Raw genomic sequence first — 18,338 nt, forward strand, 5'->3', positions numbered from 1 at the left:
TGTGCATCTACTCGAGACAGTGATCAAATCTCCACAAAGTTTCCACCACAGTCCCTCTATCCACCGGTCCGGTGGATAGAGGGACTGTGTTTCCACCTACATTGAAAACATATAAGATCTAAAACTGTTTTCTCACGAATGTTTCACATCTGAAGGTCAAGTTAATCAAGCATTGGTGCAGATTGGAAAACTCAAATCAGGTATTGAACATGTACTTTCTATACGGACTATCTTCGTGAGTAACCAAAGCACTGGAACTGCTCATGGAAGTTTAAACAAGATAGAAAAGAAACGAGTTTATTCGAGTACGCAAAGCAGAATGGACAAAATTCAGTTGGTACACGTGGCGCTTGTCGGGGAACACTGCTCACAAGCGTCGTTCGTCATACAAGTCACTCGATTGTGCAATAATTGATCTGGCTACCGTCCTTGACACTTGTTTATGTTTTATTTGTTCGCTCACTTTGTTTTGTTTTTTTTTTTTCAAAATGGAATGTCATCGCAGAAGATCCATCGCCGCTCTCTGCAGACGACATACTACGTGAGAGGTCAAAGTTTAAACATTAATCTAAAACAAAAATTGATTATTCTCGCCACATTATAAACATGACAAATGTCTGTTGAATCGAGTCGACAATAAAGATAATGAGATGAGTGCATTGAGATTTTATTAAATGTTGGGTAGAGTTACAGTACGAGATAGTTGTAATGGAAAGAACCGTAAATTCTTGTGAAACGTCATATTTGACGGCTTCTATTCACTTTTTGTGTAACTTTTGGTCAAGGTGAATCTGAATTGCGCCCTCTTTTGGACAGACCACATGCGATACAAAAAAGTGGAAATTCCAACGTTTTATTGTGGAAACACAGCTATGACAAGAGCATGGGTGATATTTGCCGGCAGAAAATTCCATCCACCATTTGTGGCTTCGTCGTATTTTGAATATGGTATGGTGTGTAGAAAACTTGTCGGAATAAAAGTCGGTTCAATAATTGAATTAGAAAGTTATGATATGTTGTATAATATTAATAGCAGTGTCCCTTCCTTAACGCTGATCACAGGTTCTATCAGCACCAAACAGCTTTACTCAATAAAGATAATAATGCTGATATTAAATGGGGAATTCGTCGTCAACTTATTCGTATAAAATATAGTTGCTCTTTTGTTCAGTTCTAGTTCAAGGTCTGTGAAGTCAAAAACGTTAGACATCATGAAACGGTGGCAAGGCGTTTTCGGAATTTCCCAATTTCTCCGAAAATGTTCTTCAAACTGTCTTTAAATGTGATTCAGATCTAGAAATACTCACACTACTTATAAAGTTGCCATGTGTCTCTGTCAATGTATGTCTATCTCTATTTCAGACTGTCTCTGTCATTCTGCCTCTGTCTGTCTGTATGTCTGCCTGTCTGTCTGTCTGTCTCTCTCTCTGGCTCTCTCTCGAATTGTACATAGTTTACGAAATACTATTTTAAATATCTCATTGCCAGTGTTACCTTCCAGATTATGTAATAATTTTCTTGTATCAATATCATATATTCACGATAAGTCACAACATATATTCACGTATGAGACGTTGGTGTAATTCTCAAATGTAAATAATTCTCTTGATGCCATTGTTAAATCGACTCGATGGTCAGGTGAGTGACCCGGTGGCCTTGGCATAAACGTCCTTGAAAGATCAACAAACCGATATTTCACTAAAGATCAACAAAACTGACATTTCACTGAATCGGCGTGGCAGTGTGTCAAGAAGGGCACCTGTTCGATGGTATGTCTGTATGTCTTACAGTCTGTACAGTGAGGCAGGAACGACAACGAAACATTTTACAGGGTGCGTTGAACGGCGTGAATTGCGCGCATCGGCGCAAAACGCGCAATATCTGTAGACCGAACACAGTCATAACGTTTTCCGTTTTTTAACAGCCAAGGGCTTATTTCTTATGGTCGGTCATTATAACGGCCTTTGTTTTTTCAGAGCTGTGTCTCGAGGAAGAACAAATGTCTGTGATCTGCAAGGTTGTTGTGTAGTTGATCTGCAAGGTTGTTGCGTGGTTGGCTTGACAGATGTCGAAGTCTTGTCCTTTCTTTCAAGTTTGTTTCCAAGTTCCAAACGAAAGGAACTCCTTTTCTTCAGCAAAGCACCTGTTAAAGATATAAAAAGATTTCTAAGCTTGTGGCAGAGGACAAACATTTTATTCATGTTTAATTTATGATATGACATTTTACACTTCATACGCTACGGTTTTGATGTATATCCCTCTTATTTTAATGTCTCTCGGCATCTCTCTCCCTGTCTATCAACCTTTCTGTTCTTCTAGATGGCGGTATTAGTCCATCTCCTTGAATTATTCTCTTCTCTGTCTGTCTCTGTCTCTGTCTGTCTCTGTTTGTCAGTCGCAGTCTCTGTGTCTCTATGGTCTTAGTCTGTTTTACAGTCTGTCTCTCTTTGTGTCTATCTTTGTCTGTCTGTCTTTCTGTCTGTCTGCCTATCTGTCTGTCTGTCTGTCTGCAGGTCTGTCTGTCTATCTGCCTATCTGCCTATCTCTCTCTCTCTCTCTCTCTCTCTCTCTCTCTCTCTCTCTCTCTCTCTCTCTCTCTCTCTCTCTCTCTCTCTCTCTCCAACATACTCATGATATACTAACGGTTAACTTCTTTGCTTTGTCTCCTTTCGAACGCTCTATCGACTCCGGTGTCTTCTGGACCTTTGTGGTCGATCGTTGGCACTTCAAAGGCGCCCTCTGCTTTTCTCGGCGTAGAGGCACCTGATTCGAGACCCGAATCGGACGATTCTTTGTTGTGGTCGCTGATTTGAAGGTGTCTTTCTAACGACTGAGATTTAAAAAAAAAAGAGAATTTTAAAAGAGTGATCAAGTAAGCACCATGAGCTGTCACTTTTGATGTATTTTCAATGTTATTTTTGTCCTCTTATTGTAAAACACAATTCCTTTCCTGTGGCCAAGATCATGATCAAATGCATTGTATTCAACTCTTCAACACAAACTGTATGTTTGTAAGTTTGTAACATCTGACGTCATTGTTGACAATTTAATTTTCATTCGGCATACATTGATTTGTCAACGATTTCTCTACTTTAGGGAGAATGTTAAGAAAAGGTACTCGTATACACTTGAACTTGAAAAATAAATATACCAGAGGCATCAAAGAAGACAGACAACTTTCCCTTTAAAAGAGGAATATATACCTGACGTGGAGGGGGCGGTAAGCATCAACAGGTGGTTGAGCAGCGCCATCATGAGGCAATATCAAGTTAGTTCACAAATTCTTGCTCTACGGGGTTACCTTTTCCATGATGAATTTGTGAAACTTACATGGATTTTATTCATAAGTTTATATTGAGAGTGCAAAAGATCAGTTTGCCTCGCAAGCGCTTATTGTTAGATTTGGTCATTTCATATAAGGCATGCCTGATAATGTTTGCAATTTCGCACTGCCTTGGAAAAATACCAGTAGTCAAGTGTTGGATGAACTTGGTCATCGTGTACAAAAATAAAACTTATCATTCACATCTCACCGGTTTGTGTGGGTTTTCGCAGTTTGAAAGCTTTGTCATCTTATCGTCTTGACAACCATCATCGCCATCTCTGTCGTCCGCTTCAGCCTCGTTCTGGTCGCTGTTCTGGTTGCCATTTTGTGCTTCTTTCAGCTTCAACTTTTCCAAGTATTGTCGCGCTTTTTCTTTCTTCTCTTCCGCCTTCTTTTTCAGTTCGCGCCTAACTCTGAGCTGTCGTTTCAGGTAATTCATGCGAAATTTCACGACGAATAAGTGTTTCTTTGATTCAATATTGGCTTCGTGAATGGGTGTGGTCCACCTTAAAGAACCAAAGAGAGACGGTAATTTTAAAACACGGCTGCAGCTGGTAAAACGTATTAGCAAAAAGAATAAAGTACAAAAGACAAGATAAGATCAACTGTAAAAATGGACCAAATGTCTAGTTTAGTTACCTAAGGTAGTTCGCACCTCGAAGATGAAATACTTAAACTTTTGGTCAACTTTCCTCAAACAAACTTTCAACCATTCTCTTTCAAAATCAGGAGAAATAATCGTGGCGGGGTGTCACCATGAAAAGTTTGGTACTTGAGAAACAAATAACCCTATATTTACCAGTATTTGGAATTCAAAATGGTGTCGGATTTTACAGAAATATTTTAATGTAAACTTATTTATTCCAAAAGCTTCAATGTGAGCCCAGCAAGTGGCAGGGTAAAAGACTATTGTAAAAGCTAGAGAATCTGAATACGTGTCCCCGAGGTGCATTCTACCCTAATCATGGGAAATAGCTTAGAGAGGCAAACAACTAATGCAAGTTCCACTCGAATCGACTTGACTCGACCGCTTCTTAGGCACAATGTATACGTATCTTAGTACCCGGGATTACTCGCAAAATTGTTATTATTATACACTTACATTGCTGAAAGAAGCTGGCCAATTTTCCATGGGACAATAATACAAAATGGACTTTAACTGATCTGAGAAAGAAGTCACAAGGAACTACCAGAGAAACTATAGGCAAGCTAGTTGCACGTGACACACTGTAACTCCTTGAATTGAATGATAAAATGAAATTTTGGAAACAACAGAAAATGACCATCAAGGTTTTGTCATTTAAAGCTTGCAGAAAATGGAATATTTCTTTTACTTATAAAACATTTAGATCATTAACTTTCAAAACTCAGCTTTCAGTAGTAAGTTTTTCTCATTAGGTCTTGAGAACGTATTTTCGCTCAACATTAACGTGATGCTTAAACATGATCTACATAACTTTGATGATAATTTCGAGGGTTAAATATGAGCTTATTCTATAAATTTCGGCGAATATATCAAAATGGAAATATCTATCAGTAAAAATCAAATAGGATATTTGTTTTTTGCTTTACAGAATTGTGTAAAAAAGTAAAATTGCGCAAGAACAATTGTCAAAAATTTGGTACTAACGCATCCTCTCTGTTTCCTGGCGTTGGGTGCGTCCTGTACGATGACGTGCTCTCCTCGCGGTTCCTATATTTGGTCGACAGTTGTACATTTCGTATGTCTTGCTTGTCTTTCAAGTCGGCCGGATTGATGCTCAAATCGAGGCGACCTTGGACTTTCATCATATTCTCGTGACGTGCCCAGTCGTTGAAAAAGTCACGCGCTTCCACACGTGATAGGTCTGTGTTTATCTACAAGTCAAAATGACAAAGAACTCAGCAAAATCGGTGAAAATGTTCAGAAGGCGCGCCTATTTGATTTGGCGCCAAAACTGCTAACATTTCGTCGTTTGCTTGTATGTGTTCTCTCTTTGCGACTATGTTTCTGTATCTTCCAACCTATGTTTCTCGCCTATGCAATTTACCTATATGTATATTGTAAATGCCAATGCTGACTTTTTAAACCGCCAGTATTTTTTCATTTTTGATATAATTTCTATCAGTATTATGCTGTCTCTCAAATACAGCTTGTTGTTGTACTGCAAAATCTTGTTGGAATGTGATCAAATTGCCAACAAATGTGTGTAATGTCAAGTATTATTGTTGTTCATTACAGCTAGGTTTCAGTCCGGACTGGAATATATTTTTCAACTGTAACATTAAACATTGTAAACATTGCGTGCTGTAGCCAGGCTAACACTATACGCTTCATCATCAAAGTACTGAAACAGTTTAGAGTACAAAACCGTGAAAATAACATTGACTTTAAACTTACTCTCCCGAAAACCATCCTCGCTGTCGGCAGGAATCCCACAGAAGCCTCGGCTGGATCACGGTTTCCGACGACGAGTGGACATGATTCATCTTCTGAGTCCTCGTCCACCGCTTCCTTTCCTATCGACGTTTGACTTTGCTCCAAAGCCCCATCTCGTTGTTGTTTAGGTAGGTGAAAAGCTGACTTGGGACGAGGCTGGTAACCCTGAATGAATTCCTCCATGCCCTCTCGACGGTAAAGTGACCTATCAAGTAGTTATGAAATGCGATCAGCCGCCTTGTTTCTATTCGTTTAGTTTTATAACTTTCCTTGTACAGTCTATAAGTGGATGCTGCATGTAGTACCTCTCATTTGTGCGTCTGTTTAAAGGGACACAGTCGTCGAAACTGCGCGCAAAGGTCGTATGGGACCCATAAGGCCAATGTAAACACTGTATCCAAGGTACGATGGTGATTGATGAAAGTTAAAACATGTGTGTCATAATCTATCATCGTATAATTTAAATGTTTCAGCTATGATGATGAGGTGCATCTAGATATCGTGCACGAAATACATTGTTTGTACACAAGAAACTCGCACAGGCACAGTTCTGACGGCTGTTTCCCTTTACTTTCTAACTACTTTTGCACTCTTATCTTTGTGCAAGCACAAATGCGGACGAGTTCACTGACTTGAATTCCCTCAAGTCTCGGAAACGTGAGCGCTCTGTAGCATCATATGTTACCGTCCACGCCATGTCTATGACTTTGTATGAGCCTGTGTGCCTTTGTGTCAATCTGACCGCCTCTGTTTGCCTTCGTTTTCATCGGTCTTTGTCGCTCTGTATTTATATCTCTCCGTCTCCTTTGTCGCTGTGTATACCGTTATGTTTAATATTTATAAATATTTACATGAGTGGAATAATGATCAGAAAATTCAACTGCCGTCTTGGCAATTAATGAGTTTGTACAACCGGCCATTAGTGAGGATACTCGAATGAGCAATGGCTCACGACAGTTAAGAACGAATGTCACCTCCATCAGTGCATGGGATTTTCCGTCGCCAGATGACGCCAGAAAATTAACTACAGTCGACGAAATATACTTTTAGTGAGTTTTTTCAAATTAGAGTAAACATTATTACTTATTTTTATAACTCAATCGATTTCCAGTGGCGTTCAGTGGTCAGGAAAATGTTAGAAGGCAAACACGGGCACTAAAAAATGAGAATGTAAAAATGAGAATACTCACAAAGTCGTCTGAGGGCGCTTTTTAACGCAGCTATTCCTCGTCCTTGAAATGACTTTTTCGCTAGCCGGTCTTCTCCTGATCGTGGCCAGGACTTCATCTTTCTTGTATTCCTCCCAAACCGATGTATCGTATCCGAAATCTTTGATGAAAGCGTCACTGATGTGGGGACGTTTGTGTTCGCGTAGAAACGCCATCAACGGTCCTTTCGCGACACCTTCAAAACTAAGTCTGAAACGCGAAATGTGTACGGACGTATAGTTTGTCATATGTCTTGTTGGAAACACCGGGGCTAAAATTTACAGCTCGCTTTCTCACGTTGTACTCGCGAAAGCATAAAATGAGCAAACGAGCTCTAACAATAGCGAATATTGTGAATATAATATTATTTCTTTTTAAAGCATGAACAGTTCCAAGATATAATTACGTAGAATAAGCTAATAAAAAGAATCAAAAATTGAACAATCAAAAAATGGCATGCGCATGTGGACACTTGAAGAAAATCTATTTAATATCATATCTTCATTACGCTGCTTTCGATTGTGAAGAGAGAATATTTGTAATATTAGTTAGTACCTTGAACATGGAATGAACGAACTGTAAAGTTGGACTTCGGCGTTGTGAGATTTGCTTTCCTAAATATTTCATTTGCAAAAAGGTTTTTCTCCTTTTCTTACGATACAATAACACTTGGCTAATAAGATTAGGTGCTATGTCTTTTGGACAATCCGTCTGCTAAATTTTGCTCTCACTCTAAACCGAACAACAATATTGGTTAATATAGATATAAAAATACTTTACTTTTTTATTCTGTAGCACGTGACCACGCCCATAGCAACGACGCTGTAATCACTCGGTTTGTCATCCTTGACGCCCTCTTCCCCGAAGAAATCACCTGAAGTGACAGAAATGGGTTATCTTTCAACCATTGAGGTCGCTGTTACAATAATGTCACCGGGAAAAAAGACAGTGGAGCGGAGAAGTTCTACTGTCTACTGCATGGCCCATAAAATGTACACTACCAAGACTCAAGTTGTCATTGGTGAAACTAAGTGGTATGTCAGAGGTTAAACTGTTCGCCTCGGATCATTTAAGAATGCATTTTGAAGGATGGAGATGAATTATTAAGCTCTCGCTCATTGCAAGGGACGAGTGCAGTACACAAACATTGGCAATTCCAACATTACTTCTAAATCGGCTAACTTTCTTGGGGTGAAACAGTCATAAGCACTTTGGTCAAAGGTCGCACGGGTTCTATGCAATCGAGAAGCGTGCTACAAACTGACATTGGGGAGGAAGAAAGTTAAAACATTTTTTCTACAATACCAAAACGCGGCATGTAAATGCTGAGGCCATTTGGATTCCGACATAGAGATTGTGGAAGAAGACGATGTTAGTTAAAATATAATCGCACATGCGCAAAAGTGACACATTCTCACCCTCATCAAGGATGCCAAGCTTGAAAACGACATCTTTGTTCACTTCGGGTACATGGACTTGACGCAGAAGTTGACACCGACCTGGATGCAAGAAGAAAGAAGGGGCGGATGAGCGATCTGCGACGACATTCTATAAGAACTGTGATTATCAGCGTTGAGGCACGGCTGTCACATACACTAACTTTTCGATAACATGTAAAACTGATGTAGTAAAGATTGAGGCCTAGGGCATTTCTTATATTTACCAACACTATATACAAATACCACCTTCATCGTTGTCTTGGTAGACATCGCAAATCACATCATCATCATTATCATCATCATCATCTTTATACTAATTTTCCATTTGTTTCCATTTTTCCTCTTTACAAACACGCCTGCCATATTGACGTGAAATGCAAACTAGGAGTTGAAACTGATAGGGCTGGCCGAGGGTTGCTGCAATGGCACTGCTTCTTAATTATAGCGAGTATATTACTGGAAAGGAAGCCTCTCAAAGGCACTGTAATGTTTGATTCACTCACCTGAGACAACCAGAAACCAAAATTTGGAGATGTCATTCTGTCTCACAATGACTTTCTCCGCTGGAAACGTCTGTAAGAATAGATTAAAGGACTGCGTGAAACAAACTGAAAACTGAGAAATGCGTCTTTACGTACATATGCAACTCTTTCATGTTATTGGCTTTACCCCTTGTGCAACGTAAACATAGTTATCGACAATGCGGCTTTCAGCTTCCGGTTAGAAATACATCGAAGATCTGGAAACTCATACCGAGCAATACCAAACTATGGTCACAAAATCCATGGTAGGACTATCTTCTGATTAATATTCATGTAGAATGTGCGGGGAAATCACGTTATAGTGACTTTCACAAGCGCTTACTATGTAAATAGAGTGCTAATATTTGACCGAGAAAATTGCGGATAGACGGCAAAAAATGATACAGATGCTCAGCATTTTCATAATGTCAGAGGTAATGGAAAATAAACCATGGATTTTCAACTTCCGCCATGAATCGCTTCTGAGTTAGCGGAAGTTTGTAAGAGCATGCGTTAATGTGTAAACACGTGACACCACGAGTGTCATCGTCTGTTATTTAGCTCATTGAAGGGGAATCTCGCGATATGTACAATTTTGACCGAAGACGTGAAAGAAAGCAATGTTATTTCTTAGATGCTTGATCGGTACTAGGAATTCTTCTTGAAATGCTAACTGAGTGTTATCGGTCAGGTGGCCATCCTGGAATTGTGTTGGCCCGTTAAATAATTGTTTGACCTCGATCCAATGTCATGGAAATTGATTCCACGAATAATAATACTTATGTTTACTCGAACACAATTTGCGTTACTGGAATCCAATAAATTTGACCGCTATTATACCAAGGTCAAAGGAAATACCTCGCGATCTTGCTTCTTGTTTAGGTGAAAGCCCTTACTGCCGACCTTGTCGCAAAACATTGTGTATGAATTGAGCAACATGCCGCGAGTTCAAGTCGAATACAAAGCAAGCATTGTGCTTTGGGACCTTAGCTATCAATTTTAATCATAATGCTGCGGTAGCGAAAAGTCGTCGAACCGTTCATGGAGGTTTCAGCTACATTCCTCGTTCGACTGGTTTAAAGTTTCGACTTTGATAGATTGCCCGGCTGAAAGTCTCAGAGTGCGTTTTACACGACTTCATCTTTGGTTCAACGATTCGTTTGTCAGTCAGCAGTATCATTTGCTTCTATTAGCAAACGTATTATGTGCTTGATGCGTGTCTGGAAATGGAGGTGACGTGAGCAAAATACGGTAGTGAGAGCGCGGGAAATATACGCAGACGACAAAATGTGAAATTTACTATTGTATCTAACACGGCCAATGCGATATTTTCCGGGAATACTTGGGTAGAAATCTTGTTCTTTGTCGCTAAATGCAATAAGTTAAAAGCAAATGTTAACATGAAATACAAACAGAACAAACAGAATGAATGCGAGAGAGACTCTATCAGAATACGCGGTGATTTGTAAAAATATAGTTTCGGGAAAATTCTGTCAGCCTTTTCTGTTTTCATGACGACAGCCTCAAAAAATTACAATCATTCCATCAATTTAGTGTGCATAATTTGAAATGAATAAAAGATAAAATTGTCGATGGAAAAAACGTGTAGTTGGCTGTGTAGTCACGTGACAAGACATGAAACCCATACACATTTTACGTCGAGCTGAATACACTACACAATGTAATCGATATCATCTTCCCGCTCCAGGTAAACTCATAAATTCTAATCCCATCGCCATAGTGCACTCTTTTGTGACAGGGCATATTAACTATTCATGCATTATGCATTTTAATCTGGTTTTCCGTAGCATTTACTGATTGAACCCCGTGGGCAGCAGTGTACGTCTGCTTTATTACGCCAATTCATTCCTATTCGTGCCATTCAACGTACACGCTTGGGTTATCTAATCTAACATCGTGTATAATTTATGCGAACTATTCGTCCAGCGTGCTTCTAGGCAAGCTACGCTGTTATGCATTTCCCCAGGGGAAAAAATCATATTTTCTAATTTTTCTAACTATTCATATTTGAAACAGACGATCAGTCAACGACCAGTTTTACGTTTTCAATATTGACAAACGCATGAGTAAATATTGGAATATGCAGACGGCCTGAGATCAGTGTCTTTCGCCACAACTTGCACAATATTATGATTCCATTGATATGTAACATCCTTGTTTACCTTCCTCATGCAAAATTTATTTGCATTTTAAAACAGCTACAGTTGCAACCAGAAAATGGCATTTTTGCTTGTTTTAAATAACTGGTTTTATGTTTACCCGAGAGCATTGTAAACAAGCAAGTTAATAAAATAAATATACAAGGGAATATAATACGAGAATGATACCAATTTGTGGTACTTTATCAATTCATAACGCTTTAAATGGACTTTCAATGTCATTGTGTTCTTGTAGATAGAACAGTATGTCCGAGAAAGGAGATTTAGATGCAATTTTTGGTAGATTTCATCAGTGCTTATACCGTGTGTGCAATATCCTCATGCTGTTCTCCCTATAGCATTTGTATACGGCTTGCCCAAAGGATGAAGTGTGTAAGAAAATTGTGCACTGGGCTGGAAAATTATGAAAGCTTTCTGACACGAATACCTGTGTGTACTCTTACAACCATAATATATATGGTTCCAAAATGCATTCAATTTATGCAGAACCGTCATACTGTATATAGTGTTAAGATTAATGATATAATCAAGAGCTAAGAAGTTCCTGCACCGTCTCAAAGGAAGCGTGTCAAAATAACCTCAGTGAAAAATGTTTTTTTTTTAGTACGTGTATTGTATGTTTCTTCGAAGTATTTGTATGGGCATTGATGCGAAAAATTAACAAAATTTATTTTCAATGCTCGATGCTGTTTTGATCTAGGCATGACTTGGGTGGTAAAATAATTAAGTATAAAGCATATAAACTGCGTGCCTTGAAAAAATACTTGAAAAAATACTCTATGTTAGGAATTGCTTCTGACAATTGCACGCCTGATTTTGGCTGAATTTTACATATTCAGACTGTTGCCATGGGGATCTGCTAACAATTCTGTCCAGCTTCCGGGCATTATTATTTTGTTGCTACTGAAGCAGATATTCTACGATATTCGACACTGCAATTCAAATTTGCTGAGAGCGAATGCAATTAATTGTTGTTTTTTTATTCCATTATGAGCTAAGATGGCACCTAACATTACGTCATAGCCCAGCCATTACCGGAAGTGAGAGACACCAATTAAGATAATTGACATGTAGTCATTTTGCGCCTGATTTGTAAAACCGGAAGTGCATTATGGAAATTGTTCTGAGTATTGTCTCTGAGTAAATCCAAAGACATTGTAGCGATTTAATTTTCTCGTAATTGGCGTTCCGCTGATTTGTATTACAATTAAACATGTCGTATTTACCCATTGCTGTTTACGATGGAGTCGATACATTGATCGACCGACTTGGCGTAATTTGTCTACCGTGCAATTCGTTCTGTCAGGAATATCTATCTATCTATCTCTCCACCTATCTATGTATCTATCTATCAACTAAGTCATCCATCTATCTATCTATCTATGTATCTATCTATATCTATCTATCTATATATCTATCTATCTATCTATCTATCTATCTATCTATCTATCTTTTAACCATCAAAGTGTATTTACAAGAAGATGAAAATTCTGTTCATTGAAAGATAAATCGTCAGTCAGTGTGTCTGTCTGTCTGTCTGTCTGTCTGTCTGTCAATTCATTAGCTAGCCTACTCAGTCTATTTGCTATTGTCTTTTTTCTGCCCATCTCTCTACATACAAACATTGTTGATTGTACGTTCAGTCTATCAAATGGCATAGCTATCTGGCGGTCTTATTGTGTTACATTAACATATTTTCATATTTTTACATATTATAGAAATTTCGAAATACGACATTTTATGGTTCCACGTTAGATATGAAACAAACTCCCTAATAACGAAACGAAATCTTTATCGAAACATCGACCTTTCTGCATAGTTGTCGTGCTGACCCCAGTTGCTATGGTAACATCGCTCATCAGCTGTACACAGATCGCCATCCGAATCGTTGATAACAATTTTATGTGATTTCCCTTTGTAGTTTCCTCATGTGTCGTTCTACTCAGCAGAGGAGCGGAATGGCTTAATTCCATGACGCGGATGTGTTTGACAGAAAGCAGCGGATCATGAAAAGATTTAGCCGATGGGAAGGAGACCCGTCGACGATCTTTCAGCGTCTAGAATTTTAACTAATTCCTGCAGACCATACAGACTACAGGATACACATTGATTAAAGTTACAGCTGATTTGGCTGTCTCTCAGGGACGGTCTTTGTTTGGCAGTGCGTGAACGATCGTGACTATGTAAATTAGAATTGCGGCTATATCGTGATTGTAGGTCTGTTATGGCATGGCGTGCATCATATTGTCTTCTGCCGACAATGAATTTCAAAGGTTTTGCCTTTTGATGTCGCTATTGCCTGAAGTCTATGGTAGGGTCTATTGATGTGTGATTTTTTTAATGTCCAAATCATAACGTTGGTGATAATGAAGTACCGATCCGCCTTTTTCTGTGAGGGGGATTTCCGACAGTCTATTCGAAATGTCAGGGAAATATTTATATGTTGCACGTTATTGATGGAATTGTGACGTCATTAGCAATCAGTCCTACTCTGTCATGCGCAAAATAATGGTTTTGATTCTCAATTCCACCGACGCACAGTCGTCTCCGAATAGTTTACTGCTCTATTTCATCGATCAAAAATCAAACATATTTTATCAAAAAAGTTATTAACGTCAAGCTCAAACAAACTAGCAAAAATAGAAAACAGATAATACACATAGTTTAAAAGGTCGATCCCTTATGTTTAAAGCTCAATATGTTCTTTGTATTTGGGTCAAACGACTGCAGTAAAAATGTACTGAGTGTGTTTTTGTGGCAAACGTTTATTAAATCTGAATGTGCAGATACTACATTAACGCACACAAAATTATGGGCTACAGTCGATTTTTCTACGACCACCTGATGCGATTACATTATTCTAGTTTTGATATGCTGTCAAAAATGATATTAAATTATAATTCAGTTAAGACTTGCACAAATGCCAGACGATAAATAAAGCGCGGGAAACAGGTATCGAAAATGGCGACTGCCGTGATATGACATAAGGCGATACGCGAACGCTAACTGCTAGCCTTCAGAACATATTTGTCACGTAGAACTGAAGTGTATTTGAGAATGTTCTCAGTGTTGAAATAACGGACTTATTTGATAGCTTTAAAAGGTCGACTGCCTGGTACAATACAGAGTGCATCAAGGGGGAAAACGCCGCTTCATTAATAATGTTATATGTGACCAACTATGGCAAGTTTGACGAGCCCGTTCACGACGTGTCGAACACACAAAATCGTGCTGCGTTTTTGCGAAGTGTCATTGTATTTGCGATGTCAAAGCCAATAGCTTTTCTTTCACAAATTTCCGGATCTCAATTTGAGATCCGCCAAATGTGTTTTTGTTCGTCAGGGCAAAGCGTATAAACCATTTTCAAATAACATCTCCGAGTGTTTCCGACAAATTTTTTACATATTCAACCGCTATGATACTCGTATATAGCGCAGCAGTACTCTGAGCGGAACTAGAGAGAGTGACTACAACATGCTGTCCAACCCAGTTTGGACAAAGTCAAGAGGGCCGTCGTCAGCAAGAAAAACACACACACGATGTTGACTTTTATGTAACATTTTCCGCCTATACTTCAGACTTGCATTCGGCAAATTGTCAATTTTCTCGTTGTCTTCGAAATAGCTCAGTGTATTTATATTCTATACTAAGGATAGAACGCGAAGTCTGTTTCGAGGGAGGGAAGGGGGTAGTACCCTAGCCCTATTTTATCGTTCGTGCACCTCGGCCTGCTTGCAGTACTTACAAACCATTGCCTACATTTCAATTACAAATTTCCTATGCATTCTCAGGTAACACTCCATGTTAATCCCGGATGGCATCCCTTAACTAGTAAAGGGAACCTATTAGAGATTAAAATAATTACCAGGGAGCTGGCCAGGTAGAGATGGAACTCAGGATATTTCAGTTATATCGATATCACAGCCGGTACTATTCTACAATACTGTTTAGTGCCGCAGGATAAAAGGTTTCCATGGCAACAACCATTTATGGGTTTCATCAGTTTCCAAGCAACTGCATTTTGAAAATCGATGATTGCGTAAAATGTACAGGGTGATGCGATACTGTCTCAAAAAATAAACACAATGACAGACTTTTGATGAATTTTATCAAACGATGTCAGTTCCAAACAAACAATTACATAGTCTGTTTGGATAGCACTTAAAATGATTAATTGTTAAGCTTTAATGTATCTTGCAAAATGATCGGTTCTTCAAAACGTTCACTGTATCTGATGTAGTAATAATAAATTCTATGATGTTCAAATGCAGACAAAGACGGTATTTAAGAAATTTTCAGACATCGGGAAAATGGGGTTGAGGCAGGAATGAATGGTACAGCGGCTTTGAAATTATAACTTTTAAAAATTTTGAAACGAAATTGTTTGGTTTGTAAAATGGTCTGGTTCCACTCCAAAAATTGTGTTGAAGTGCCTGTTGTTCATTGCTTTTTGTTGTGCTAATTTTGAAATTCAAAATGACCGCCAACCTAGTGTTAAGTCTATTGGAGGAAAGTGAAATTTTCGATTTTTCGAAAAACTAACACGGTGAAAAAAAACCTTCCTTTCATCAAGAGCTTTAAAATGAGCCCCCATACGAGGTAGGTCAGAAGAGAATTGATAAAATTTGAAAGCTGGAATTTCTGTACCCGAGGCGCGTTCTACCATAAGTCTAAGTGCTTCTTTACAATAGAGTACTATGTAGATTTCATTTGTCACCAATGACAACACACATTGTACTGTACATAATATGCTATGTTTGCCGTGGGTTAATTTTTCTTTATTTACAAAAGGAAAAATTTGGGAACTTGAGAAGAAGAAGGGTTTAGTTGTTTAATAGAAAATGTCGACGTCACCAAATGTTAGAGCTGGAAAAGGGCGTAGACACCTCGGCGATGAGGTGTTGCGATTCTTCGGTAGTGATTTCTCATAATGAGTATAGAGATGAACTTGATGTCAAAAACAGCACAAAATATTAACATCACCTTTATTTCAGTTTTTTGTCTTTTTGATAACAACTTCAACTTGGTTTTTGACATGTCGGTGACCTTTTTACCTCCTTAAGCATAACTTTTCTCAGACATGTTTTGTTTATATTAAAGTCACCTAATACGGTAACGAGTCATAAGTATGTATGTTTACATGTATACATGTTTATGTGTACACACAATGATACTTAAAATATACTTTTAATCTCCATTTAAGCGAATATTTTAAATATAAAAATGATATATCAGTAAAACTTATATTAATTTTATATATACACTTATATATATATATATATATATATATATATATATATATATATATATATACTAACTCTGTCTTTGTCTCACTCTCTCTCTCTCTCTCTCTCTCTCTCTCTCTCTCTCTCTCTCTCTCTCTCTCTCTCTCTCTCTCTCTCTCTCTCTCTTCCCCCCCCCCATCTCAGACTCACCTGTTTTATCATGGTTGGCAGCAGTTTTCTCTTGTTCTCTTCAGGCAGTGTCCGTAGCACGCTTATCGTGTTCAAGTACTGCATCTTTATCGACGCTCGTCTTCTCAGCATGATTCCGATCGTCTCGTGGAATCGCCGCCGATCGATGCGAAGGAACTCGCACGGTTCGACGGTGTAAATAGTAGCCGGGGAAGGCAGATCCTTGTCCGGTCCCTCCGGTGACACCAGGGCCAGATACTCCCCCGTGGTGTGGGGATAGACAACGTTCGTGTCGTGGGCATTGAAGGCCGAAGGAGTCTTGGGGTCATAGGTTACTTCAACGACGCCGCTGAGGATGTACAAACAGGAAAACCTGTCTTCATGAGGCAGTTTCTCAATATACTGGAAGGCGTCGTATTTTTCAAGCGTCAAAACATGGGCCAGGCATTCGGCAACGTACTGTTGTCCCTTGTGTATGAACGTCAATCCCTCAACGATGAATTTCATGTGCAGAAACTCGTGGTTGCTGAGGCTGTAGTTCGCCATCGCGCACTCTTCATCCGACATCACATACTGTCGGTTGCGTTCCATGATCTTCTTCGCCTCCTTGGTGATGACGATGTGCGACTTTGCCGAGTACAACCTCTTGTTGAACACCGGTGGAAGGTCGGACTTCTCCCTGTTTTCGTGTCGCTCCCTCTCGCGTCTCCTCGTCTCCTCCGTCTCCCGAAGGAAGCGATCCCGCTCGCGGGCTTGCTTGATGACCGTGTGCATCCTCTATAGCGCGCCGTCTCTACGACAACCGATGTTCAGCACACACTAAGTGAAAATTTACAACTCATCGCTCGCTCGCTCTCAAGTCGAGCCATACAGATATACTGTAAAAATCGAATGTGGTTAGAATGCCAAAGGTGCAGAGGTCTTCAAACACAACGCGGTTTAGTCCTGTCGTGGACAAAGTGACCTCAACACTACAAATTCACAGAGTATGGTAAAACGCAACACGGTGAAGAATCCAGCGCCATAATAAAGCCACTGTCGGCAGTCTCCACGCCAATTACCTAACCTTCACAAAGTGCTCCTCGTTCCGCTCCTACTTATGCGTAACATTAATTCGAATCACGCGAGGTATATGAAATATTTTTCCCGGCCTCGACGACGTGGCAGAGCCCACGGGAGTTAAAATACAATGCGAAGCCCTCGCTTCGTTGTCGTTCCGGGAGAAGTACCGATTCCAGTCACGTGTCCATTTCAATACAATGAAATTGACAAGATAGATCATCCATCACATGATGTTGCCATGTAGCGGCGTTGCATTTATCAGTGAAATGTAATTCCTCACTCAGACTGTTTTTTTCTTTTCCTCGCCGGTCACTGCAGGTCTTTATGCCAAGCAAATGTTATTGATGGTAATTCAGGTGTTAACAGCCGACAGGCGTGTCGTACCTTATGCCTCTGCTAAAACAAACTCCGGTCATGCGTTTCGCGTCCAGCTTTCAACATAGCAGTCGACATAGCGGGCATTCTGGGTAGCGCTGGTGCCATTCCGTATAACGTATCTGAATTAATGTAAATGAGGAAACAGAAATTGAAATTAGCAATGCGTGCACAGAGGACAACCCTAGGAGCTCGGGCTCAAATTACAGTAACCACAATATGTTTATTGAGAGTGGCACAGTGGAAAATACTCAACGTTTGACATTGATTTTTTATGAACACTGACTTTGAAAAAAATAGCGGCATGGTATATCAAGTGCACGTGTTCTGTGACGTACATGATGATAGAGCAAGTACACGCATCGCTGGCGGTGTCGGTCTAACTGTTTAGGCCC

The 18,338-nt window shown here is 39.5% G+C and overlaps 1 protein-coding gene across 1 annotated transcript in view; it reads right to left on the minus strand.

Moving 5' to 3' along the window:
• Nucleotides 1-646: 646 nt before the first annotated feature.
• Nucleotides 647-18,338, minus strand: part of LOC139137278 (uncharacterized) — a 20,030-nt gene continuing 2,338 nt past the window's right edge. The window contains exons 2-11 of the mRNA XM_070705279.1: nt 16,528-18,065; nt 8,895-8,964; nt 8,371-8,451; nt 7,733-7,826; nt 6,935-7,162; nt 5,706-5,949; nt 4,956-5,182; nt 3,534-3,831; nt 2,644-2,830; nt 647-2,143 (exon numbers count right to left, since the gene is read on the minus strand). Coding sequence (XP_070561380.1) covers nt 1,953-2,143; nt 2,644-2,830; nt 3,534-3,831; nt 4,956-5,182; nt 5,706-5,949; nt 6,935-7,162; nt 7,733-7,826; nt 8,371-8,451; nt 8,895-8,964; nt 16,528-17,280 — 2,373 coding nt within the window. The 5' untranslated portion in view covers nt 17,281-18,065 and the 3' untranslated portion in view covers nt 647-1,952. The remainder of the gene's footprint in view (nt 2,144-2,643; nt 2,831-3,533; nt 3,832-4,955; nt 5,183-5,705; nt 5,950-6,934; nt 7,163-7,732; nt 7,827-8,370; nt 8,452-8,894; nt 8,965-16,527; nt 18,066-18,338) is intronic.

This window comes from Ptychodera flava, chromosome 7 (assembly GCF_041260155.1).
Source record: "Ptychodera flava strain L36383 chromosome 7, AS_Pfla_20210202, whole genome shotgun sequence".
NCBI lineage: Eukaryota > Metazoa > Hemichordata > Enteropneusta > Ptychoderidae > Ptychodera > Ptychodera flava.